Consider the following 27,382-nt stretch of genomic DNA (forward strand, 5'->3'; position numbering starts at 1 on the left):
TCCTACTGGTTCCCCTTGCTATCATGTGATCTGCCCGCCTCCTACTGGTTCCCCTTGCTATCATGTGATCTGCCCGCCTCCTACTGGTTCCCCTTGCCATCATGTGATCTGCCCACCTCCTACTGGTTCCCCTTGCTATCATGTGATCTGCCTGCTTCCTACTGGTTCCCCTTGCCATCATGTGATCTGCCCGCCTCCTACTGGTTCCCCTTGCTATCATGTGATCTGCCTGCTTCCTACTGGTTCCCCTTGCCATCATGTGATCTGCCCGCCTCCTACTGGTTCCCCTTGCTATCATGTGATCTGCCCGCCTCCTACTGGTTCCCCTTGCTATCATGTGATCTGCCCGCCTCCTACTGGTTCCCCTTGCCATCATGTGATCTGCCTGCTTCCTACTGGTTCCCCTTGCTATCATGTGACCTACCTGCCTCCTACTGGTCCCCATTACTATCATGTGGTCATTTCCTAAGAAACAATCTATGGTAGTGGTCACCAACCGGTCAATCATAATCTCCAAGGCATTCACCAAACACTCTTGTAATTTAAAAAAAATAATATAATAATAATAATAATAAATGTATAATAATAATAAAAAATAATATTATCACAAATATATATATATATTTTTTTTTTTTACCTAAGATAAACCTTTGCATTCCATTTTTTGTATTGGTTTCACACTGTTGACGGTAGGTGCACTTGATTCATTCTTCCTAGTCCTAGCAGAATGCAAAGTGTTCCCATTTTGAACCACTTCATGTGTCTGAAGGCAGGTAGCCTAGTGGTTAGAGCGTTGGGCCAGTAAGGTTGCTGGATCGAATCCCTGAACTGACAAGGTACAAATCTGTCGTTCTGCCCCTGAACAAGGCAGTTAACCCACTGTTCCTATGCCCTCATTGTAAATAAGAATGTGTTCTTAACTGACTTGCCTAGTTAAATAAAGGTTACATTTAAAAAATATATATACATTTTTAAAACTCTGCCTAACAGGCAGACATAGAGAGCAAATCAAGTGCACCTATAGGCCTACCGCTGGCCAATCAGATAGCTCAGATCACCATGTCTGCACAGTTTCCTGGAGCCATAGCCTGTAAAAAAGAAGCCTGGAACCTACAGGAAAGATGATACCGTAAGAGAATCAACGAATACAGACTCAACGAATACTGCTGTTTTTATGAGTAAGTTCATGTTTAAGTTGTTATTCTGCACTGTGCCAACACCTTGTTCAACACTTTATTATCAGCCAGAAAATGCACTCTTCCTGGCCATAAGAGTAACAACATGAATTGGTGCAGGAAGCAGAAATAATGCAGTGTGACTTGAGTTTCACCATCAGCTGGAAGATGTTGTCCCCTTTTCTCAGCAGAGGGAGGGAGAGTGGGGGGAAGGGAGGGAGAGTGGGGGGGAAGGGAGAGAGAGTGGGGGGGAAGGGAGAGAGAGTAGAGGGATGGGAGAGAGAGTGGGGGGGAAGGGAGGGAGAGTGGGGGGGGAAGGGAGGGAGAGTGGGGGGGAAGGGAGGGAGAGTGGGGGGGGGAAGGGAGGGAGAGTGGGGGGGGAAGGAAGGGAGGGAGAGTGGAGGGATGGGAGGGAAGGGAGGGAAGGGAGGGAGAGTGGAGAGATGGGAGGGAGAGTGGAGAGATGGGAGGGAGAGTGGAGAGATGGGAGGGAGAGTGGAGAGATGGGAGGGAGAGTGGAGGGATGGGAGGGATGGGAGGGAGAGTGGAGGGAGAGTGGAGGGAAGGGAGGGAGAGTGGAGGGAGAGTGGAGGGAGAGTGGAGGGAAGGGAGGGAGAGTGGAGGGAAGGGGAGTATGGCTGAGAGGGAAGGGAGGGAGAGTGGAGGGAGAGTGGAGGGATGGGGAGTATGGCTGAGAGGGAAGGGAGGGAGAGTGGAGGGAAGGGAGGGAGAGTGGAGGGATGGGGAGTATGGCTGAGAGGGAAGGGAGGGAGAGTGGAGGGAAGGGAGGGAGAGTGGAGGGATGGGGAGTATGGCTGAGAGGGAAGGGAGGGAGAGTGGAGGGAAGGGAGGGAGAGTGGAGGGATGGGGAGTATGGCTGAGAGGCAGCCTCACCACTGCTTCTTCCCTCCCCTCAGACTGACCATCAGATGAAGCCCATCTGTCTAGTAAAAGAGTTATTTATTATGCTCACTCAGCTGTGACTCACAAATAATACAACAAATGATCTATTACCAGTGTGATCATATCCCTAACATTTTAAAACAATGTCAAAATGGTCTCAGAAGAACAATATTGGACAGGAGAATTCAATGTGCCGTGATAATGTATTGGGCCTATAGCCAACTGCATGAACCTCATTAACACAGAATGTTTTTAAATGAGTTCATGTTGCATATGTTTACGCTTTTTAAGTAATTAAAATACAAATCTGAGTGGTACATCCCGGCCTACATTTTCAATTAGAAAGCCACCTTGACTCAGAAAAGGTTGGTGACCCCTGATCTAAGGGAAACTAACGCACAACCTATTGCCACATCAAGTGTTTTAAGATGGATGTGAAGAGAGTCAAAAAAGACATCTGAAGAGGCTCTCGTAAACTAACTCAGAGTTTTGCAAACAAGTGTTCTGATACTTTAGTTTGATATCCACATTGGTATAATTTCTGAATAGCCCTCAATCTATTCTACATCTGACGCGTTAATTACATTTGTTGAGAATAGGCTACTTGGCCTTCCGTTCAAACCAAAACAGTCAGAAAGATTTCTACAAAAAAATATTCTGTGATCAAATGGAGTCAAGTCTCAGATAAACAGTCCCATCGTCATTCTCCAATGTTTTCCTCATGTTATCAGCTCTGTGATCTGACTCAGAAGAAATCTCTTTATTCTCTTCACTGTTAAAAACACCAATAACGGTACATAGTAAAACATGGCTCAGCCTTTGAACCGCAAAGTTCACACAAAGCTCAGTGCTTTTGTTTAACTTTTCAAAAACAGGTTTCTTTCCCTTCCATAGCCCCATTTATTGTAGTTGGCATTCCTCTGCTGAGACTTTTCTCTATTAGCTTCCCGGCCCTTCCTCTGGCAGAGGACAAAGGGGGCCCTTCCTCAGGCAGAGGACAGAGGGGGCCCTTCCTCAGGCAGAGGACAGAGGGGGCCCTCTCAGGCAGAGGACAGAGGGGGCCCTTCCTCAGGCAGAGGACAAAGGGGGCCCTTCCTCAGGCAGAGGACAAAGGGGGCCCTTCCTCAGGCAGAGGACAAAGGGGGCCCTTCCTCAGGCAGAGGACAAAGGGGGCCCTTCCTCAGGCAGAGGACAAAGGGGGCCCTTCCTCAGGCAGAGGACAAAGGGGGCCCTTCCTCAGGCAGAGGACAGAGAGGCCCTTCCTCAGGCAGATGACAAAGTATCTCTCACTCTTTTTGGGCAACAAAGTATTGACTCACTCCTAAAAGCATTTCTAAAACATGAGAACATCTGCTGCGAGGCACTCTGCAGTCTTGAGTAGGACTGGTTCCACACAGGCACAGTGAAAAAGAAGGTTTCTGGATTAATACAGTAGTTTCCTTGTCGTTTCATGAAGACAAAAAGGGGAGGAGCCAGGGCAATTCCAAAACGGAGGGCGCCACGGGGCGCCGTGCCATGGTGGCCTCTGATGTGAACAGAGGCTCTCCTCTCTCTTTGGACGAGCCTCTGAGTGGGAGTGTATCCAGCCTCTCTCGCGTTCTCTCTCACACACACAGCCATAAGTGGGGGGTGTATTAAAAGTCTCTCCTTTTCACACGCACACACATAATAACCCCTTAGTGACAGTGCTTTCAGGCCCTGAGCAGCCAGACAGAGAAGTCTTCCACAGCACTCCAGGCCTCTTTTCATTGATTCCAGAGGGAGTGGAGACAGAGAATCTGGGCAGAGGAGGAGAATGAGAAGGGGAAGTGGAGTGAGCCAGGCACTGCTGTGCTTGTGAGGTTACACCGTGTGGGCCAATCAAAAAAGGTGGACAGGTCATTGGGGACCAGGTCAACCTCTTCAGAGTAATTCTACAGAATGATGTCTGCTGTTATAGTGAGTCAATGCTGGCCCACCTGACAAAACATTCCACTGCACATATAAACATGTTCAGGGGAGCATCAGGTTTCCTTTAGTGACTCATCACCTCAATAGGGAAGTTGACCAACCGCTTGTAAAATCTAATTTCCTCAACCTGCAAATCTATTTGATCATACCTTTAGGGTAAGAGTTTCTGTCTGAGGACGGACTGTTTTGGTTCATGAAGAGGTGAGGCACACAGCATTAAGTCCAGATGTTACAGGGTATCGTCTCACTTGTATTGCTTGTACTCATGACTCTCCCTGTTGTTCCCAAACCACCTTCAAATCAGAGGTTTCTCCTTCCAAACAAAGCACTACCGAGACCTGCTCCTCTCTCACCAGCCCAAACCCACCATCCTACCCCTCCACCAGCCCAAACCCACCATCCTACCCCTCCACCAGCCCAAACCCACCATCCTACCCCTCCACCAGCCCAAACCCACCATCCTACCCCTCCACCAGCCCAAACCCACCATCCTACCCCTCCACCAGCCCAAACCCACCATCCTACCCCTCCACCAGCCCAAACTCACCATCCTACCCCTGCACCACCTCAACCCTCCACCACCCTCAAACTCACCATCTGGCCCCTACCACCACCATCCTACCCCTCCACCAGCCCAAACCCACCATCCTACCCCTCCACCAGCCCAAACCCACCATCCTACCCCTCCACCAGCCCAAACCCACCATCCTACCCCTTCACCAGCCCAAACCCACCATCCTACCCCTCCACCAGCCCAAACCCACCATCCTACCCCTCCACCACCCCAAACTCACCATCCTACCCCTCCACCACCCCAAACTCACCGTCCTACCCCTTCACGACCCCAAACCCACCATCCTACACCTCCACCACCCCAAACTCACCGTCCTACCCCTTCACGACCCCAAACCCACCATCCTACCCCTCCACCAGCCCAAACTCACCATCCTACCCCTCCACCAGCCCAAACCCACCATCCTACCCCTCCACCAGCCCAAACCCACCATCCTACCCCTCCACCAGCCCAAACCCACCATCCTACCCCTCCACCACCCCAAACCCACCGTCCTACCCCTCCACCACCCCAAACCCACCATCCTACCCCTTCACCACCCCAAACCCACCATCCTACCCCTCCACCAGCCCAAACTCACCATCCTACCCCTTCACCACCCCAAACCCACCATCCTACCCCTGCACCACCTCAACCCTCCACCACCCTCAAACTCACCATCCGGCCCCTACCACCACCATCCTACCTCTCCACCACCCCAAAACCACCATACTACCCCAAAACCACCATCCTACCCCTCCACCCTCAAACTCACCATCCGGCCCCTACCACCACCACCATCCTACCTCTCCACCACCCCAAACCCCACCACTCTATCCTTTGTTCAAAAATGGCCTTTATACAGATTACAACTTGTAATTTATGACAAATTGAAAAAATAAATGTTGTTTAAAGTATGGCCCTTTCTTAAACAAGCCACACAGAGCTGGTTACAATTTCAGTCTTATCCTCCTGAAAAGACAAGAAATATTACAACAAATAGTAAGTCAAATATACTGAATAATAAATAACATTCTTCATGGGAAAAAATGCTATTATGTGGTATTATATTTATTAAAGACATTATGAATAGAAACGGTGGAGTTATGTCACATATGCAGCTATCAGAAATATATGGGAGTATCTGCTCAATCCAAACTTACAACCAACTGATTGCAGCACAACCACAACAATGGAGGAGGCAAGTGGAAAAGAGAGAAGGCAGGGAACTAGTTTGTCTGTCATATAGTAAAGATACTAATTGGCTGAAAGGAACTGGCATAAATAGAAAAATATACCAGTTTCATCTGAGGACAAAAATGTTGACAGCTGTGCCATACAGGTTGCAAAAATAAATGGGAAGAGATTTGTGATGTACTGATTCCATGGTATATGGTTTATGAACTGGTACAAAAAACAACACTTGATTCAACACTGAGTTTTTCCAATGTACATTATTATACAAAGTTCTTGCCACCAACACAAACACACACACACGGGGGGCATACAACAATTTCAGCTCTGTAAATTTTGCTGTGAAGAGACAGAATCACTAATAATTTATTCTGGAATTGCCCCTATGCATCTTGTTTCTGGTCACAGATTCAGGAATGGTTAAAAAAACATAATAATCATCACAACATTCACTTAAAATGAACCTTTCAAATAGCAGTGTTGGGCGATCTGGAAGTCAACGAATAATATAATAATACTGGGAGGAAAGGTTTTCATCTTTAGCTCACCATCTGTGGATACGATTAGAAAGGTTCAACATGTATGTAAAACATCACAGTACAATTGAAAAATATATGGCACATGGAAACCAAACGAGGATGGTCTATGGTGATAGGTGGGATGGGCTGAGAGTGGCTGAGGGTTGGTCTATAGTGATAGGTGGGATGGGCTGAGAGTGGCTGAGGGTTGGTCTATGGTGATAGGTGGGATGGGCTGAGAGTGGCTGAGGGTTGGTCTATGGTGATAGGTGGGATGGGCTGAGAGTGGCCGAGGGTTGGTCTATGGTGATAGGTGGGATGGGCTGAGAGTGGCCGAGGGTTGGTCTATGGTGATAGGTGGGATGGGCTGAGAGTGGCTGAGGGGTGGTCTATGGTGATAGGTGGGATGGGCTGAGAGTGGCTGAGGGTTGGTCTATGGTGATAGGTGGGATGGGCTGAGAGTGGCTGAGGGTTGAGATTAAAGAGTTCATGTTTGGTAATGTTTTAATGTTTGGTAATGTTTGGTAATGTATTAATGTTTGGTAATGTTTTCCTGTTTGTTAATGTTCGGTAATGTGGGGCGGCAGGGTAGCCTAGTGGTTAGAGCGTTGGACTAGTAACCGGAAGGTTGCAAGATCAAACCCCCTGAGCTGACCAGGTACAAATCTGTCATTCTGCCCCTGAACAGGTAGTTTAACCCACTGTTCCTAGGCCATCATTGAAAATAAGAATTAGTTCTTAACTGACTTGCCTAGACATTTTTTTTTAATTAACCTTTTATTTGAAAGGTTAATAAATAAATAAAAAAATTGGTAATGTTTTAATGTTATGTGATTGCTTTATAACCGTTTCGGGTAATACAAGTTATTGTGCTGTTAGGGGAATAACCTGTTGGGGGAATAACCTGTTGGGGGAATAACCTGTTAGGGGAATAACCTGTTAGGGGAATAACCTGTTAGGGGAATAACCTGTTAGGGGAATAACCTGTTAGGGGAATAACCTGTTGGGGGAATAACCTGTTGGGGGAATAACCTGTTAGGGGAATAACCTGTTAGGGGAATAACCTGTTAGGGGAATAACCTGTTAGGGGAATAACCTGTTAGGGGAATAACCTGTTAGGGGAATAACCTGTTGGGGGAATAACCTGTTAGGGGAATAACCTGTTGGGGGAATAACCTGTTGGGGGAATAACCTGTTGGGGGAATAACCTGTTGGGGGAATAACCTGTTAGGGGAATAACCTGTTAGGGGAATAACCTGTTAGGGGAATAACCTTATGTAAATGTAATAAGCTGCTGCTGTATTTGTTTGTGTTATCTGTGATGGTTTTGTTTGTCTTGTGTAGTTTCTTAATCATTGTACCTAAACGGTATGTGTAAACATGTATACGTAAGGCCCAGCTGTACAAGAGACCCTTGGTCTGTTTTCCATGTTGAAATAAAGGTAAATAATATAAAAAGTACCGTGTCAGTAAAATGTGTATGTCTGTGAAATATATGCATATGTATCAGAAAAGCTGTGAAATAAATCAGATTAAAATGAGTGTGTGTCCTCCGAAGAGGGTTAATCATTTTAAAAGATACAGGCTGTCAGAACACCATGTTTCAGTCCAGGGGGATACATAGTCAGTTGTGCAACTGAATGCATTCAACTGAAATGTGTCTTCCGCAATTAACCCCTCCCCTCTGAATCAGAGAGGTGCGGGGGGCTGCCTTTCCCACACACTGGAGAGAGTAGTTCAAGGGCTTGAAATGAGTCTGATTGCTCTCTTGCTCATCTCTTTAATATGCCATGGCTAATTTCATAACTAAGTGCCCTGCCACTGCATGCATTTGTAAGATGTAGTATTCAAATGCTAGAGCCCACTGATTAGAAATGAATTCATTATTACTAATAAAGAATCTTCACTGATTCAAATCAGGACCTACTCCAATGGAGAGGCACTTGGAGTGGCTAATAAGTATCCAATCAGCATCTTCTGAGAGACTATGGGCGGGTTTAACTCAAATGTGCTGCTTTGGTTTATGTCAAAACATTAGGTCTCCTGATTGTTGGATGGTGATCCAATTGCCGACAAATTAATTTAGCATAACATTCCTCATTACAGGCACCAACGGTTCATTGATGGCTTTGGTTCATACATACGGATTCACACACATACAGTGTACTAGTCTAAGCTAGTCCATTGCCAACTACCGTTGAAATTCATAGAATAACTTAGTGCTATGTTCACAGCAACAAGATTAGACCTGTTCCAGATTGATTCCCTTTTCACAGACCAGAAACATGTCATAGCAGGGTTTTCAGGGAGAAGGTGGGCCGACTGTTCATCAACTGTATAGTAACCTTCGAAAGTGTGTCAATCCTGATGGATCATCATACAGCACAAATCCTCCAATGGAAACCCACAAACCGCAATGCTTTCAATTAGGGCTGTCGCCGAAAAATACATCTTGGCTGACGAGATTCGTCTTTAAAATGTGTATTTTTCCATATATAGACACACCCTGTGTTTTAATAAACCAACTATATGTACTGAGCTTGTCTGATGCTTTAACCTCTTGGATTTAGGGGGCACTATTTTAATTTTTGGATGAAAAACGTTCCTGTTTTAAACAAGATATTTTGTCACGAAAAGATGCTCGACTATGCATATAATTGACAGCTTTGGAAAGAAGACACTGACGTTTCCAAAACTGCAAAGATATTGACTGTGAGTGCCACAGAACTTATGTTACAGGCGAAACCCAGATAAAAATCCAACCAGGAAGTGCCGCATTTTTTGAAAACGTGCCAATGCCAATGACTCCTTATATGGCTGTGAATGAGCTAGGAATGAGTTTACGTTTTCCACGTATTCCCCAAGGTGTCTACAGCATTATGACGTCTTTTTAGGCATTTCCATTGAAGAATGGCTGTAATATATAGCATGTGGTCACATGGTGTCTACCGGAAAAAATCTTGCGTAAAATACTGAGGTAGCCATTTTTCCAATCGCTTCTTATGAGAAACCAATTGCCTTGACGGATATATTATCGAATATATATGTTAAAAACACCTTGAGGATGGATCCTAAACAACGTTTGCCGTGTTTCTATCGATATTACAAAGCAAATTTTGAAAAAAGTTTGGCGTTATAGTTGTAGCATTTTCCAGTCGATTTCTCAGCCATGCATGATGAAGAAACGGGAGCTATTTCACCTACAAAAATAATATTTTTGGAAAAAAGGAACATTTTCTATCTAACTGGGAGTCTCCTGAGTGAAACCATCTGAAGTTCTTCAAAGGTAAATTATTTAATTTGGTTGCTTTTCTTATTTTCGTAAAAATGTTGCCTGCTGCCAGCAGAGCCAAGCATAGCATTATGCCATGATAAACTTACACAAATGCTTGTCTAGCGTTGGTTGTAACGCATATTTAGAAAATCTGAGATGACAGTGTTGTTAACAAAAGGCTAAGCTTGTTTGAATATATTTATTTCATTTCATTTGCGATTTTCATGAATAGGAAAAGTTTCTAGGGGTATTTATGTCCGTTGCGTTATGCTAATGCATTTCAGGCTATGATTACGCTCCCGGATACGGGTTTGCTCGTCGCAAGAGGCATGCTGTTTGATTAAATAATTAAGACAAATGACTCAAGAGGGAGCCGGAGATCAAGATTTAAAAAATATATTTTTATTTTATTTTTATTTAACCTTTATGTAACCTTCAGATAGCCTAACCAGAAGGAGAAAAACTGTTCCAGACCATCCTGTAAGAAGTAATCTGGTATTTTGTGACGCTCCCACTGGATCAGAGCATTACATTTTTCACTTTGATGCTGAGTGGTTATAGCAGTGTTTCCCACATTCGGTCCTCGGGAACCCAAGGGGTGCACGTTTAGTTTTTTGCCCTAACAGTACACAGCTGACTCAAATTATCAAAGCTTGATGATTAGTTGAATCCGCCAAGTAGTGCTAGGGTAAAAACCAAAACATGCACCCCTTGTGTTCCTGAGGACCAAGTTTGGGAAACCCTGGATTATGGAAAGGGAGAGAGCTGGAAATATTTTTTAAAAACATTGAGGAACTATTTTCATTGTCATTGTATGTAAAATCAGATTTTGTTTGCTTGCTGTTTGAAGTGAGGAAAACATTACTTTGAGAAGCTCCACAGATCATTAGTGGTGGTCATTTACCGGTACTACTACTGGTCATTTACCGGTACTACCACTGGTCATTTACCGGTACTACCACTGGTCATTTACCGGTACTACCACTGGTCATTTACTGGTACTACCACTGGTCATTTACCGGTACTACCACTGGTCATTTACCTGTACTACCACTGGTCATTTACCTGTACTACCACTGGTCATTTACCTGTACTACCACTGGTCATTTACCTGTACTACCACTGGTCATTTACCTGTACTACCACTGGTCATTTACCTGTACTACCACTGGTCATTTACCTGTACTACCACTGGTCATTTACCTGTACTACCACTGGTCATTTACCTGTACTACTACTGGTCATTTACCTGTACTACTACTGGTCATTTACCTGTACTACTACTGGTCATTTACCTGTACTACTACTGGTCATTTACCTGTACTACTACTGGTCATTTACCTGTACTACTACTGGTCATTTACCTGTACTACTACTGGTCATTTACCGGTGGTACTACTGGTCATTTACCGGTACTACTACTGGTCATTTACCGGTGGTACTACTGGTCATTTACTGGTACTACCACTGGTCATTTACTGGTACTACTACTGGTCATTTACTGGTACTACTACTGGTCATTTACCGGCACTACTACTGGTCATTTACCGGTACTACTACTGGTCATTTACCGGTACTACTACTGGTCATTTACCGGTGGTACTACTGGTCATTTACTGGTACTACCACTGGTCATTTACTGGTACTACTACTGGTCATTTACCGGTACTACTACTGGTCATTTACTGGTACTACTACTGGTCATTTACTGGTACTACTACTGGTCATTTACTGGTACTACTACTGGTCATTTACCGGTACTACTACTGGTCATTTACTGGTACTACTACTGGTCATTTACTGGTACTACTACTGGTCATTTACTGGTACTACTACTGGTCATTTACTGGTGGTACTACTGGTCATTTACTGGTACTACTACTGGTCATTTACTGGTACTACTACTGGTCATTTACTGGTGGTACTACTGATCATTTACTGGTGGTACTACTGATCATTTACTGGTGGTACTACTGGTCATTTACTGGTACTACTACTGGTCATTTACTGGTACTACTACTGGTCATTTACTGGTACTACTACTGGTCATTTACTGGTACTACTACTGGTCATTTACCTGTACTACTACTGGTCATTTACCGTTACCACTACTGGTCATTTACCTGTACTACTGGTCATTTACCTGTACTACTACTGGTCATTTACCTGTACTACTACTGGTCATTTACCTGTACTACTACTGGTCATTTACCTGTACTACTACTGGTCATTTACTGGTACTACTACTGGTAATTTACCTGTACTACTACTGGTCATTTACTGGTACTACTACTGGTCATTTACTGGTACTACTACTGGTCATTTACTGGTACTACTACTGGTCATTTACTGGTACTACTACTGGTAATTTACTGGTGGTACTACTGGTCATTTACTGGTACTACCACTGGTCATTTACCGGTACTACTACTGGTCATTTATGTAATGGGGAATTGATAGACACTAACAATCAAAGGGCAAACAATTCAAACAACGACATTATGAAACATTGAAGGAGCACAAAAATGGAGGGAGAGCGTGCGTTCTGGAGAGACGTGACAATACACTACTTTCCTTCTGCTTAAGCCTCAGCTATTTGGACATTAATGCTTGATCGATCTTTGCCCGAGAACACCTTAGAAATAACTTTGCTACTTCCTCTAAGAGACACTGATGGCTGGCTAAAGAGGAGAATGTACAGTAATCGATTTAAAAAAAGGTGCAATATGCAGAAAAATCGCAACGCCATTTCCTGGTTAAAATTCTAATATTTTGCTTAATTTCAGTTTATGTGACAAAACAAGCAAGTGTAGAGAATCAGTGTACCATCTAAACTGCTGTGAAATATATTTTACACAACCAAAAATATAGTATTTTCAGCTGTTTGAAGCTGATGAACAAAACCCAAAGCAAAAGACACACACTACAAACTAAACTTAAGAGCGGGAAGCATAGAAATAGCACACATGGAACAGATCTACCGCTTCTTAAGACTTGCTTTCAATGAGAATGACAGATTCTATAACTAACATTTCTATGTGAATTTGATCAGGTCACCCAAAAAAAAGGTACACATTGCAGCTTTCAAAAAGGGCAAATGTTAACTTTACATTTCCAGGCATTGATAAACCAATATGAACCAATAGTATTGTCAGAGCACTACTGGCATCCAGCGACAGCGTTGACTGACTGACTGACTGTCTGACTGACTGACTGTCTGACTGACTGTCTGACTGACTGACTGTCTGACTGACTGACTGACTGTCTGACTGACTGACCACACTGTTCTAACCTCCCACACTGCAGTGGAGACCAGAGGTCAGAGAGCTTTTCATGCTGCTATGCACATTCTCTCTTTCCCCTGTAATCCTGGGGCTTTTACTCATGCTAGGATAAACTTCAATCCACATTGTTTCCTTCTCGCCCAGCAGCAGCACTCTGGCACCTACATACACACACACACACAGGGCTTTCAGAAAAACATCCCATTTCCCATTGGGGTGAGGCCAGCCCAGCTCCATGCTTCCACAGGAACCCATCAATCGATACGGCAGAAATGGGTTCTGTTCTGGGAAAGGATGTCTAGACTCTCTTCAACACTTCAAAATAACCCTCTCTCTATAGTTTGTGCTCTTTATGGTCTGTTTCTCTGTTGAGATGACAGTCTGTCTACTAGGGTTGTCATTGTGCTGGTTGTCAGAGTCATTCAGAAGACAGGCTTCTGATGAATCACAAATAAATGTTGATATGTTATGGATGTGACAGTGACTCATTCACTGTGTGTCCTGTGTGTGGAACATCTGTCCTAGATAGGCATTTAGTTCATAAACACTTGATCCACATGAGTTCATTTTAATGCAAGGGTGTATTCCTGAGAAAGAGGTGACCTTCAGACGAGTCATCTATCCTCATCTATCCTATCTGGGATCTGTTCAGCTGATCTGTACATGCAACGTACATGTAGCTCCTGGAAAGCTGTGAACATGAATAACCTCAACATTCCACTATTGCCGCCATGTCAACTTCTGCTGCCACTCATATGGATCTGGAATTAATATGAAACAGTCCATTTATAATAGGCATTGATGGTAAATCAAACGAGATGGGTAAACATTACCCCAGACTATCAACATGACTCCACAAAACCAACCCACTAGTCCTCCTCTCCTCAACAGCTCAAAACCAACCCACTATTCCTCCTCTCCTCAACAGCTCAAAACCAACCCACTAGTCCTCCTCTCCTCAACAGCTCAAAACCAACCCACCTAGTCCTCCTCTCCTCAACAGCTCAAAGCCAACCAACTAGTCCTCCTCTCCTCAACAGCTCAAAACCAACCCACTAGTCCTCATCTCATCAACAGCTCAAAACCAACCCACTAGTCCTCCTCTCCTCAACAGCTCCAAACCAACCCACTAGTCCTCCTCTCCTCAACAGCTCAAAGCCAACCCACTAGTCCTCCTCTCCTCAACAGCTCCAAACCAACCCACTAGTCCTCCTCTCCTCAACAGCTCAAAACCAACCCACTAGTCCTCCTCTCCTCAACAGCTCAAAGCCAACCCACTAGTCCTCCTCTCCTCAACAGCTCAAAACCAACCCACTAGTCCTCCTCTCCTCAACAGCTCAAAACCAACCCACTAGTCCTCCTCTCCTCAACAGCTCAAAGCCAACCCACTAGTCCTCCTCTCCTCAACAGCTCAAAGCCAACCCACTAGTCCTCCTCTCCTCAACAGCTCAAAACCAACCCACTAGTCCTCCTCTCCTCAACAGCTCAAAACCAACCCACTAGTCCTCCTCTCCTCAACAGCTCAAAGCCAACCCACTTGTCCTCCTCTCCTCAACAGCTCAAAACCAACCCACTAGTCCTCCTCTCCTCAACAGCTCAAAACCAACCCACTAGTCCTCCTCTCCTCAACAGCTCAAAACCAACCCACTAGTCCTCCTCTCCTCAACAGCTCAAAGCCAACCCACTAGTCCTCCTCTCCTCAACAGCTCAAAACCAACCCACTAGTCCTCCTCCCCTCAACAGCTCAAAACCAACCCACTAGTCCTCCTCTCCTCAACAGCTCAAAGCCAACCCACTAGTCCTCCTCTCCTCAACAGCTCAAAACCAACCCACTAGTCCTCCTCTCCTCAACAGCTCAAAACCAACCCACTAGTCCTACTCTCCTCAACAGCTCAAAGCCAACCCACTAGTCCTCCTCTCCTCAACAGCTCAAAACCAACCCACTAGTCCTCCTCTCCTCAACAGCTCAAAGCCAACCCACTAGTCCTCCTCTCCTCAACAGCTCAAAACCAACCCACTAGTCCTCCTCTCCTCAACAGCTCAAAGCCAACCCACTAGTCCTCCTCTCCTCAACAGCTCAAAGCCAACCCACTAGTCCTCCTCTCCTCAACAGCTCAAAACCAACCCACTAGTCCTCCTCTCCTCAACAGCTCAAAGCCAACCCACTAGTCCTCCTCTCCTCAACAGCTCAAAGCCAACCCACTAGTCCTCCTCTCCTCAACAGCTCAAAACCAACCCACTAGTCCTCCTCTCCTCAACAGCTCAAAACCAACCCACTAGTCCTCCTCTCCTCAACAGCTCAAAACCAACCCACTAGTCCTCCTCTCCTCAACAGCTCAAAACCAACCCACTAGTCCTCCTCTCCTCAACAGCTCAAAGCCAACCCACTAGTCCTCCTCTCCTCAACAGCTCAAAACCAACCCACTAGTCCTCCTCTCCTCAACAGCTCAAAGCCAACCCACTATTCCTCCTCTCCTCAACAGCTCAAAACCAACCCACTAGTCCTCCTCTCCTCAACAGCTCAAAACCAACCCACTAGTCCTCCTCTCCTCAACAGCTCAAAACCTACCCACTAGTCCTCCTCTCCTCAACAGCTCAAAACCAACCCACTAGTCCTCCTCTCCTCAACAGCTCAAAACCAACCCACTAGTCCTCCTCTCCTCAACAGCTCAAAACCAACCCACTAGTCCTCCTCTCCTCAACAGCTCAAAGCCAACCCACTAGTCCTCCTCTCCTCAACAGCTCAAAGCCAACCCACTAGTCCTCCTCTCCTCAACAGCTCAAAACCAACCCACTAGTCCTCCTCTCCTCAACAGCTCAAAGCCAACCCACTATTCCTCCTCTCCTCAACAGCTCAAAACCAACCCACTAGTCCTCCTCTCCTCAACAGCTCAAAACCAACCCACTAGTCCTCCTCTCCTCAACAGCTCAAAACCTACCCACTAGTCCTCCTCTCCTCAACAGCTCAAAACCAACCCACTAGTCCTCCTCTCCTCAACAGCTCAAAACCAACCCACCAGTCCTCCTCTCCTCAACAGCTCAAAACCAACCCACTAGTCCTCCTCTCCTCAACAGCTCAAAGCCAACCCACTAGTCCTCCTCTCCTCAACAGCTCAAAACCAACCCACTAGTCCTCCTCTCCTCAACAGCTCAAAACCAACCCACTAGTCCTCCTCTCCTCAACAGCTCAAAGCAAAGTAATAGAAAGAAAATGTTTTGTAAAAAAGTTTGCTCATGTGAGTGAGAGAGAGACAGAGAGACAGACAGAGAGACAGAGAGAGAGTGAGAGTGTGAGAGATAGTGTGAGAGAGAGTGTGAGAGAGTGAGAGAGAGTGTGTGTGAGAGAGAGAGACAGACAGACAGAGAGAGAGACAGAGAGAGAGTGTGAGAGAGGGTGAGTGAGTGGTATGAGGATATTTTCTACCTGCATGCTGCAATGTTTTTACCTAGTCTAGTTTCATATAGTTGGCAATAGTAGTTACTTTTGGAGGTTAGTATCATTTTAATTTAGATTTGGATAGAATGTTGATTAACCACATGACAATTATTTTGCGATACGAAGACATTATTATAAATTAAATGAAACTGTTCCACGAAAATACGAAAACCATAACTGGCACGCAGATCGGTAAATGGAAAGTTAAATTGGCGTTCCACATGAAAAAGCTGACCGACTCCTCGTGTAGCTTATTACAGGCAACCTCAGGAGAGTAACGGCAGAAATCTCTGGCTCCCTCGAGTCATTTGTGTCTTATTTCATCAAACAGTGTGCTTAAAACATCAGACAAGTGCAATAGTTGATTTTATTATAACACATAGGGTCTGTATACACATATCTATTTGTAAAAAATACACGTTTAAATATTTCGATCAGACGACTTTCGGTCGACCAATATATTTCTTTATGTCGGGGACAGCCCTAAGACAGCTACATTTGCTAATGTCTTGCTTAAAGTTAATCTTGCATTTTACGGGAGAAAAGTAGGCTGGCTACACGGAAAAGAGTACTAGAGAAAAGTAGGGCTGGCTACACTGAAAAGAGTACTAGAGAAAAGTAGGGCTGGCTACCCTGAAAAGAGTTCTAGAGAAATGTAGGGCTGGCTACCCTGAAAAGAGTACTAGAGAAAAGTAGGCTGGCTACACTGAAAAGAGTACTGGAGAAAAGTAGGGCTGGCTACACTGAAAAGAGTACTGGAGAAAAGTAGGGCTGGCTACACTGAAAAGAGTACTAGAGAAAAGTAGGCTGGCTACCCTGAAAAGAGTACTAGAGAAAAGTAGGGCTGGCTACACTGAAAAGAGTACTAGAGAAAAGTAGGCTGGCTACACTGAAAAGAGTACTAGAGAAAAGTAGGCTGGCTACACTGAAAAGAGTACTAGAGAAAAGTAGGCTGGCTACACTGAAAAGAGTACTAGAGAAAAGTAGGGCTGGCTACACTGAAAAGAGTATTGGAGAAAAGTAGGGCTGGCTACACTGAAAAGAGTATTGGAGAAAAGTAGCTACACATCAGTCAGATGTCTGTTGATAGAATGCCTGTTTCTGAGTTCTCATCCTAGTGGAGAAGTGCAACAGAAGGCGATAACATGCTAGTTATCTAAGTAAGTTGCTGACTTAAGGTGACAGGGCATCATATTGTGTTAGCTTTCTGCTGTGTTTGAGAAGTCAAAGTCCTTTGGATGAGTTATCTTGATTTTCTTGTGTTTTTTCTCCCCTCTGTTCTTGGCCCGTCTGCTCCTCCCCCATCTTCTCTGAGCAGGGCAGGCAGGCCTGTTGTCCTAGCGTGTACTCATGCTGTTCCAGAGCCAATACTGTTCTTCCTTCTGTTACCCCCCTATACCCCTGCCAATTTACCGCAGCAGGGGGAAGATTGTGTGGGCCATTTGACATTGAAGGTTACTTGTGGGGTCAGTGCCAAAGATAGTTTTAGACCTGCTCCTAATGATTACACCCCAGCATGTCTAAGGTGTGGTATTGAACGCACCCTCCTTCATTTAGTCATTTGTCAACACAAACACTGGCCTGTCTATCACCTCACTCAACCGAAAAAAACAGAACACCAACAGCTGTCTGGAAAACTTTCCTAACCTCAGACCTGTCACAGTTATTCTCTGTGATTTGTGAAGAGCTGTGAACAAACTAATATGCCAGGGCTCCACATCTGCATGAGTTGATGAGACATGACAGACCCAAACGCAGTGGAAAAGAATCAGGCACCAAAGCATTCACAAAGCCCAAATCAATATGAGTGAATCGAAACGAGCAAACAACTTGTTCTCATTCAAGAGGAACAATGTTGCTAAAAGGCCTCGGAGGGATGGACTGTCAAAACTATCTAAAAAGAAAATAAGTGTCAAACTTTATCAGAAGCTAAAATGTTCGGTAAAAAAAGAGTCATTTCAAATGCTTTCTGAGCCTGAAGAGAAAGTGTGACCTACCTCAGCTTACTACCTCAAACTCAAAACAGCAAGGTGTGGAATGTGGAAATGGATGGCTCCCGAGTGGCACAGCGGTCTAAGGCACTGCATCTCAGTGCTAGAGGCCTCACTACAGACACCCTGGTTTCGATTCCAGGCTGTATCACAACCGGCCGTGATTGTGAGGCCCATAGGGCGGCACACAATTGGCCCAGCATCGTTCGGGTTTGGCCAGTGTAGGCCGTCATTGTAAATAAGAATTTGTTCTTAACTGACTTGCCTAGTTAAATAAAGGTTAAAAAAAGATATTATAATAATCTAAACATACAGTATTCTCAATGGCAGAACTAGGGCCTGTTTACAGTTCAGTGTCAGAAGTGTTGAAAATCAAATCCCATAAATGGTCACATCCTCTGAAAACAAAAGGTGTACCATGAAATGCTTCCTGACAAGCACTTAAACAACAATGCAGTTCAAGAAATAGCGGCTCCATACACGGGGTACCGGTACCGAGATAATGTGAAGGGGTACGGGTTAGTGGAGGTCATTTGTAAAGTGACTATGCATAGATAATAAACAGCTAGTAGCAGCAATGTAGAAAAGGGGAGGGAGGGGGGGATTGTTGACAGTAAGTAGCTTTCTGTAGGTTGAGTTTGATAAGGGTGGAATCAGTCTGGCAGCCTCAACAGAAAGTATAGCTCAGCACTCAGGAACAATCTCTCTAAATACAAGATCATTTCTGTCAAACGGAGCGTAAAAAAGAAGAGCTTACTATTGGCTACCTTTGTCCTACAGACCTGAAACTAATCCCCAGGATCTTATTCGGAAGACAGAAAAAACAAAGGAATGTGTAGAAAAAAAATACATTGCAAAACTTAGTGGACGATTTCCACAAGTGGCCGTGGTCTGGATTAGATTCAGCTATTGTTCCCGTCCCAAAGGGCCTCATGCTGACTCACTCTCACACAGCTGTTGGACCACTTGAAACAGCACAATCATCCTCGTGGGTTTTTAGAGTAAGCAGACATTACAAACACAACTGTATATAAGTGTGTAGGCTCTGCTGGACTGTAGGGTGTGCTTCATTTTGTGTTCTGTAGTCAGTTACTGTCAGTTACTGTAGTTCTCATAATAACAGTGCAATATGATGAGGGTGTGGGAAGAGTTCCCTGTTACACCCATGGAGAAGCTGGCTCACAAGACTAATGCTGTCAGTTCAGTAGGGACATGCTAGTCTGTTTTTTAGGTTACAGGCAGTATCACCTCATGTTTCACACAGACAAATCAAAGGTTTTTTTGTCACGTGCGCCAAATACAACCTTACAGTGAGATAAATGCTTACTTACAATCATAGAGTTCAAAACCAGTTTTCTTTTGGTATGGAAGATCACAACAAATATTCTTTTGGTATCTTTTCTGTAGGACATCATAAATATCAATCGATTCCAAATCGACCTCCTGCCCCCATGAACGTGTGAAGGTCTAAAAGGGTTGATTAAGGGTAACCATGATATCAAATTAATCAATCAGGAAGCTCAGGTCAACATGAGGGGTCTAGAAGTAGGGCCCAGGGCCTTGGAGTTGGACAGATAACGGTGATCTGCAATGTGAAAAATACTTCTCTCTTCACAGACAATTTCTTGGGGCACATTTTGTAACTCCAGGCATTTGCACTGGTTCATCCTGCAACGTGCTACTACCCCCCCCCCTCAATTCTAGGTCCCTTCAGCCCCTCCAAACACAACGCTATGCAACAAGGCCAATATGAATTGATCAGTCAAATGCCAATCGTGTTTTCTAGAAGCGATGGGTGGCCGTCTGCACTATTTGAAGATTGTTTATATCCAATAGTGTGTTACAGGTCTGGAGGTTTCAAAATAAGAATACCAGGAATCCTGTTTTCTAGACATGACCACCTTGCAGCCTTTTAAATCAGTGTGCACCTCCATCGCCCACCAGGGGAAATGAATGCTTTTCTCAAGTTATGTTAATTATTTTGTTTTTTTTTACTAAACATTGGCCTGCAGCTCATCACCATGACCTGTGCGTTTCTCGCCTCTGCAAACGTGTGAGACAGGTCCACTGTGATTTAAATTGAATGGAATTCCTGAATTCCTTTTCTAGGGACTGAGCCACAAACTTGGACAATAAACAGCGCTTGGCTTTGTGCCTTTCTCATGTTAATTAGCCTACTGTGGGGAGAAGGGGCTGTCGCTGCCAAACATCCACACAACTCCTGCTGAACTGAGTACAATCATAATACTACTACCCTGCAGGCTGTATGGGATATAGCAGGAATAGCCTAAGGGATACTCACTCATGCCCTTAACGTAACATACAGGTCACTTCCAGAAATAAATAGTGGGCCTACTGGCCTAACCTGTACAACAACTAAATGTTCTTGGTATAGAGTCAACATTAGGCTACGATATAGCATATAAAGTATATATATACACTCTGAAATGTATGTGTATGTATATATACCGTGTATGCTATATATATATAAGAATACCATATATATATAGCATACACGGTATATATACATACACATACATTTCAGAGTGTATTTTAGAGTGCATCCATATGACATAACATCCGTGTGGAATTGCGTAGCCCTGGAACATGTAAAGGCACGACTGTCCCCTGACAGATATTGTAATGTTGCCTATGAAAGGTTCTCGCAGTCTGTACAGTCGGTGACATCTGCATCTTGCAGTTGTCTCAAATCGCCTGTCTTTTATAGGCGCCTACAAGCCAGCGACAAAATACGACGCAATAAAACAATAAATGCTGTTAGAGAGGACATTGATCGATATTGCTGAGGCTCAATGGCCCTGAAGTGCCGACTGATAGAGACTCTAAACAATGCTAACTTTGTTGCACAGATTTACACACGACACGATGCCCTCCATAGGGAGAACATTTGGCGCTATTGGACGCTCGTGTCGTGGGTGTATGTTCCAACATCCTTTCTCAAAAGCCCACTCCCCTGCCCACGAACACAGTTGGATAAACGAGCATGTTTCAATGTGAAACTTTTGTTTTAAGCATTTGTCAATAAGACAATGATTAACAACACGATCATGACAAACGGGCTTGATGTAGCCAAACCCCGATTAGCTTGGGTTGGTAGGCTTTTGTTTGGGAAGCTCGAAACTTTGTAACAGGAAAACTTGGTTGATATCATTCGAGTCCGATATATCAGGCTACACTGTACTTTACTAAAAATGTATGTGTAATTCACAAAAAGTTCTGATTCAACTTACTGTGAGCGTAACTTCATGCTTTTTCAGTCGGTACTTGAGACTCTTCATTCTTGCTGTTTACCTGGTGATGTTGAAGTTGTAAATCTTATTATTCAACATTTATCATTTAAGATGTTGACAAACGTTTAATTTCTAAACGAAACAACTTTTTCTCCGCTGAGTACCGTACGACTTTCACCTGACGCAAACCAACTAGAGCTGCTAAATTGACAACCAAATAAACCAATGAGAATACAATGTGTCCCGTACCCTTTGGGTTGTAACCAATAAGTCGTAACTGAAGGAGGGACTTCCTTGTTAGCTTGGGCAGTCGTACTTTTGGAGTTGATGGGAAAACCCACAGGACAACCTAAGTTTCTGTGGTGATGTGACGTCAGGTTTACCTGGCTGAAAGAGGGAAATGGCGGGACAGACAGTACAGGCTTTTCCGAACCTGGTTTGCCTACAGCAATCCATAAATAGATGATTAGATTTATGATCCACACATACATCCCACACACATATTAATTCCCAAAAACATTCCTAGGTCTACTTATTTTTTGTAATACTGGAATGTTACAAATATGAAAATTACAAAATGATGACTAGGGGCTCTGTTTTTAAACATTACTTAATACAAGACTGAATACAAGACTGAATTCATACCAAACAAGTGTTGTGCTCATGGACCTGCATTAGACACCATGAGAAACTAGGAGCTCATTTATACATATACTATAAATAATATAATGCATTGAGTTGTGCAACTGACTAGGCATCCCCCTTTAATATTTTAGTCCTTAATATTGTACAGACCTTAAGCCAACACCTAGCAACCTGGTCAAGAGGTTCGGACCACTGGGCGTAACGTTTAAGGTGTTCGCTTGACAGTCCAGGGTTTAAGTCTACCCCCCGGGTTTGATGCATTGGTGTCATAAGTGGGATGGCACCAATGAGGCCATGGAATAGGTGTGTACACGTGAAGGACTGTGTAGAGAAGCGTGGGGACATTTTCTCTCTCCCGAAGGAAGGGGTGATGTAGCAACCTTAACCCAACACCTAGCGACCTCGTCAAGGGGTTCCAACCTCTCGTTTTTGTTACGGTGTTGACTTGACAGTCGCTGGACCGGGGTTTGAGTGCTCATGGATTATACACATTATACACTGAGTGTACAAAACATTAGGAACTCTTTCCATGACATAGATTTCACCTGGTCAGTCTATGATCCCTTATTGATGTAACTTGTTAAATCCACTTCAATCAGTGTAGCTGAGGGGAGGAGACGGGTTAAACAAGGATTGTTAAGCCTCCTTGAGACATTGAGCCATGGATTGTGTATGTGTGTCATTCAGAGGGTGAATGGCCAAAACAAAATATTTAGGTGCCTTTGAACAGGGTATGGTAGTAGGTGCAAGGTCCACCAGTTTGAGTGTGTCAAGAACTGCAACGCTGCTGGGTTTTTCACACCCAACAGTTTCCCGTGTATCAAAAATGGTTCACCATCCAAAGGCTATCCAGCCAACTTGACACAACTGTGGGAAGCATTGGAGTCAATATGGGCCAGCATCCCCATGGAACGCTTTCGACACCTTGCAGAATCCATGCCCTGACAAATTTTGAGGGCCAAAGAGGTGCAACACAATATTACGAAAGTCTTCCTAACATTTGGTATACTCAGTGTGAATAGGCTAATGCATATTTTCAGGGTTAATGTATGCTAGGAGAGGAATTTACTAAACAGTTGTAGATTTGAACATTGAACTGGTTGGGCAGGAGGGGGGCAATACTACACAAAGTCTCATCAAAATTGTTCTAATAAAATATATGTTGCCTTGTAATGTACACTGTCAATGTGGAATCAATTAAGCAGACAATTACTTTCTGTGGGACGGCTCAACTCAACCAAGTCGAAAAAGAGAAAGATTGCCCCCTTCTGGGCAATTATTTTCCCAATTTAAAATAATTGCTTGGTTATTGATAACAACAGAAGACACAACATCATTAAAATCTGCGCCGTAATTGAACACTTGCTTGTTTACTTTTTGCTCAAGAAGAGGAAATTGTTATATTGACAGTCGCTGTCATGGAAACATGAAAAAGCACATAGTTTATGAATCTTTTTTCAGAATGAGATTCATATTTGTTGTTGTTATAATAAATACAACTTTTAAAGGCCTAAGCCTCCCACCTCCCACCTGCTACCTTGAACTACCTCCCAAAGAATGTCTAGCTCCGACACGTCAATACACTGAACATAAAGGGCACAGTTCTGTCTTATACACAGGCTCAACATGCTGTCTTTCATTCAAGTGAAATTCTACAGGTCGGCTCAGAGTGTATGTACAGTATGTTGCATTGGAGGCTGCTGAGGGGAGGACGGCTCGTTATAATGGCTGGAACGGAGCGAATGGAATGACGTCAAACACATGGGTTTGATATAATTCCACTTATTGCACTCCAGCCATTACCACGAGATCGTCCTTGCCAATCAAGGTGCCACCAACCTCCTGTGGTATGTCGACTGGATGTTTTTTTTTTACTACAGCTTTCAAAGTTTCCATAGCAACAGCGTTGCCATGGATTCCCCGTAGTACTGCATTGCTGGCAACGCTGTGTCCTGCACCTGTGTGATTGAAGCCAGAGAAAACTCCTCTTCCACTGAACAGCCTTTGTCTTATCGAGATGTTATACAAGGTCAACAGGCATCGCTGCCTGTCAATAGCAGAGCTGACCATTAACGGTCATGGGTTCCTGCTAGCACCCAACAACAACATTATGTCCATGGCACACTGTACAGGGAAGACTGGATACATAAGACACTACTTCTACAAAAGTATATTTTGTTAGCCTGAATCAAATCTGTGTATATACTCAAACTACACTGAACAAAATTATAAAACGCAACATGTAATGTTTTGGTCCCATGTTTCATGAGTTGAAATAAAAGATCCCAGAAATGTTCCATATACACAAAAAGCTTATTTCTCTCAAATGTTGTGCACAAATTGGTTTATATCCCTGTTAGTGAGCGTTTCTCCTTTGCCAAGATAATCCATCCACCTGATAGGTGTGGCATGTCAAGAAGCTTATTAAACAGCATGATAATTACACAGGTGCACCTTGTGCTGGGGGACAATAAAAGGTCAATCTAAAATGTGAAGTTTTGTCACCCAACACAATGCCACAGATGTCTCAAGTTTTTATGGAGCAAGCAATTGGAATGCTGACTGCAGGAATGTCCACCAGAGCTGTTGCCTGACAATTGAACGATAATTTCTCCACCATAAACCACCTCCAAAGTCGTTTTAGAGAATTTGTCAGTACGTCGAACCAGCCTCACAACCGCAGACCATGTGTAACCATGCCAGCCCAGGACCTTCACATATGGCTTCTTCACCTGCAGGATTGTCTGAGATCAGCCATCCAGACAGTTGAAACTGTGGGTTAGCACAAAACCAAAGAAGTTCTACACAAACTGTCAGAAACCGTCTCAGGAAATCTAATCTGCATGCTTGTCATCCTCACCAGGGTCTTGACCTGACTGCAGTTTTGCGTCGTACCAGACTTCAGTGGACATATGCTCACAGAGCGGTTAGCTGATGTCAACGTTGTGAACAGAGTGCTTCATGGTGGAGGTGGGGTTATGGTACAGGCAGGCATAAGCTATAGAAACAAACACAATTGCATTTTATCGATGACAATTTGATAGCACAGAGATACCGTGACGAGGTCCTGAGGCCCATTGTCGTGCCATTCATCCTCCTCCATCACCTCATGTTTCAGCATGATAATACACAGCCCCATGTCGCAAAGATCTGTACACAATTCCCTGAAGCTGAAAGTGTCCCAGTTCTTCCATGGCCTGCACACTCACATGACATGTCACGCATTGAGCATGTTTGGGATGCTCTGGAGAGACGTGTACACCAGCGTGTTCCAGTTCTCGCCAATATCCAAAACATCGCACAGCCATTGAAAAGGAGCGGGACAACATTCCACAATCAACAGCCTGATCAACTCTATGTGAAGGAGATGTATCGCGCTGCATTAGTTAAATTATGGTGACAATATCAAAGCCAAGGACACATTTTTAAACAGCTGCTTTACCCAGGTGTGTTCTAATTCTGTCTCAGACGGAATGTGTTCACGTTCGGGGAAGGGTACAGAGAAGAAACTAATGTCCATATGGGCGTGGTGGAGATTTGGCCAGAGAAAGGAGTGGGGGTAGCCAGGCAAATATCTTGTGCTAGTCATTTAGTGTCTTTAACATATTTCATTTTTGGGAGGGATTTAGTCTAAAGCTTTAATATTCTTCCAGAAATTCTGCCTCCTAGTCTGAAGAGTAAGATAACCATCATGTCATTTTTTATTAATTGAGCTCATTATATCCTCTGATCAGCCTGGGTCTAGCTTTTTAAACTTAAACTCTCATCGTTTTTTTAAACATAATTAAATATTCTAGCCCTTTATGACTCCAATATATACTGCTACTCAAATTTTAGCAATTTAAGCTTGCTCACATGTGCTAATGCTCTTATTCATAAGTAAATGTCTGATGTAAATGAGAGCCGAAACCACGCCCTGTTTATCTTAGGGGCGTATTCCAAAACCATAAATCTGAGTCATTGGTCAACAGCATGAGAGAGGTGATTGGATGCCTTCAAAAAGTTCCAGTTACTGTTGCTAACAAACACCTTATCAGTGGTTCATGATTTAAAAGACTAGTTGTTAGCTGGTATACATGTCTTTTGTGACCTATTTAGTTATGCAGTGGTGTAAAGTACTTCAGTAAAAAATACTTTAAAGTACTAATTAAGTTGTTTATTTATTTTTATACTGTTTTTATTTTGACAACTTTTACTTTTACTTCACTACATTCCTAAATAAAATAATCCCTGGTCCTCCCTACTGCCTCTGATCTGGTGGACTCACTAAACAGAGAACATCCCTAGTCATCCCTACTGCCTCTGATCTGGCAGACTCACTAAACAGAGAACATCCCTAGTCATCCCTACTGCCTCTGATCTGGAGGACTCACTAAACAGAGAACATCCCTAGTCGTCCCTACTGCCTCTGATCTGGAGGACTCACTAAACAGAGAACATCCCTAGTCATCCCTACTGCCTCTGATCTGGCAGACTCACTAAACAGAGAACATCCCTAGTCATCCCTACTGCCTCTGATCTGGCAGACTCACTAAACAGAGAACATCCCTAGTCATCCCTACTGCCTCTGATCTGGCAGACTCACTAAACAGAGAACATCCCTAGTCATCCCTACTGCCTCTGATCTGGTGGACTCACTAAACAGAGAACATCCCTAGTCATCCCTACTGCCTCTGATCTGGCAGACTCACTAAACAGAGAACATCCCTAGTCATCCCTACTGCCTCTGATCTGGCAGACTCACTAAACAGAGAACATCCCTAGTCATCCCTACTGCCTCTGATCTGGTGGACTCACTAAACAGAGAACATCCCTAGTCATCCCTACTGCCTCTGATCTGGCAGACTCACTAAACAGAGAACATCCCTAGTCATCCCTACTGCCTCTGATCTGGTGGACTCACTAAACACAAATGCTTCGTTTGTAAATTATGTTGGAGTGTTGTAGTGTGCCCCTGGCTATATTTCAATAAAACATTTTATTGTGCCTTCTGGTATTTAAGTACATTTTATCAATTCCATTTACTTTTGATACTAAAGTATACTTTTACTCAAGTATTATTTTACTGGGTGACTTTCACTTTTACTTGAGTCATTTTCTATTAAGGTATCTTTACTTTTACTCAAGTATGACAACTGAGTACTTTTTCCACCACTGTAGTTATGTCAATCAATATCACTGTTGACAACATTTCTTTTTAAATTCATA

At 44.0% G+C, this 27,382-nt stretch overlaps 1 protein-coding gene across 1 annotated transcript in view; it reads right to left on the reverse strand.

Moving 5' to 3' along the window:
- The window catches only part of uacab (uveal autoantigen with coiled-coil domains and ankyrin repeats b), a 92,630-nt gene extending 70,826 nt beyond the window's left edge, over positions 1 to 21,804 (reverse strand). Inside the window, exon 1 of the mRNA XM_036981419.2 lies at positions 21,530 to 21,804. Coding sequence (XP_036837314.2) covers positions 21,530 to 21,577 — 48 coding nt within the window. The 5' untranslated portion in view covers positions 21,578 to 21,804. The remainder of the gene's footprint in view (positions 1 to 21,529) is intronic.
- Positions 21,805 to 27,382: the final 5,578 nt, after the last annotated feature.

This window comes from Oncorhynchus mykiss, chromosome 26 (assembly GCF_057628025.1).
Source record: "Oncorhynchus mykiss isolate SJ-2025 chromosome 26, ASM5762802v1, whole genome shotgun sequence".
Taxonomy (NCBI): domain Eukaryota; kingdom Metazoa; phylum Chordata; class Actinopteri; order Salmoniformes; family Salmonidae; genus Oncorhynchus; species Oncorhynchus mykiss.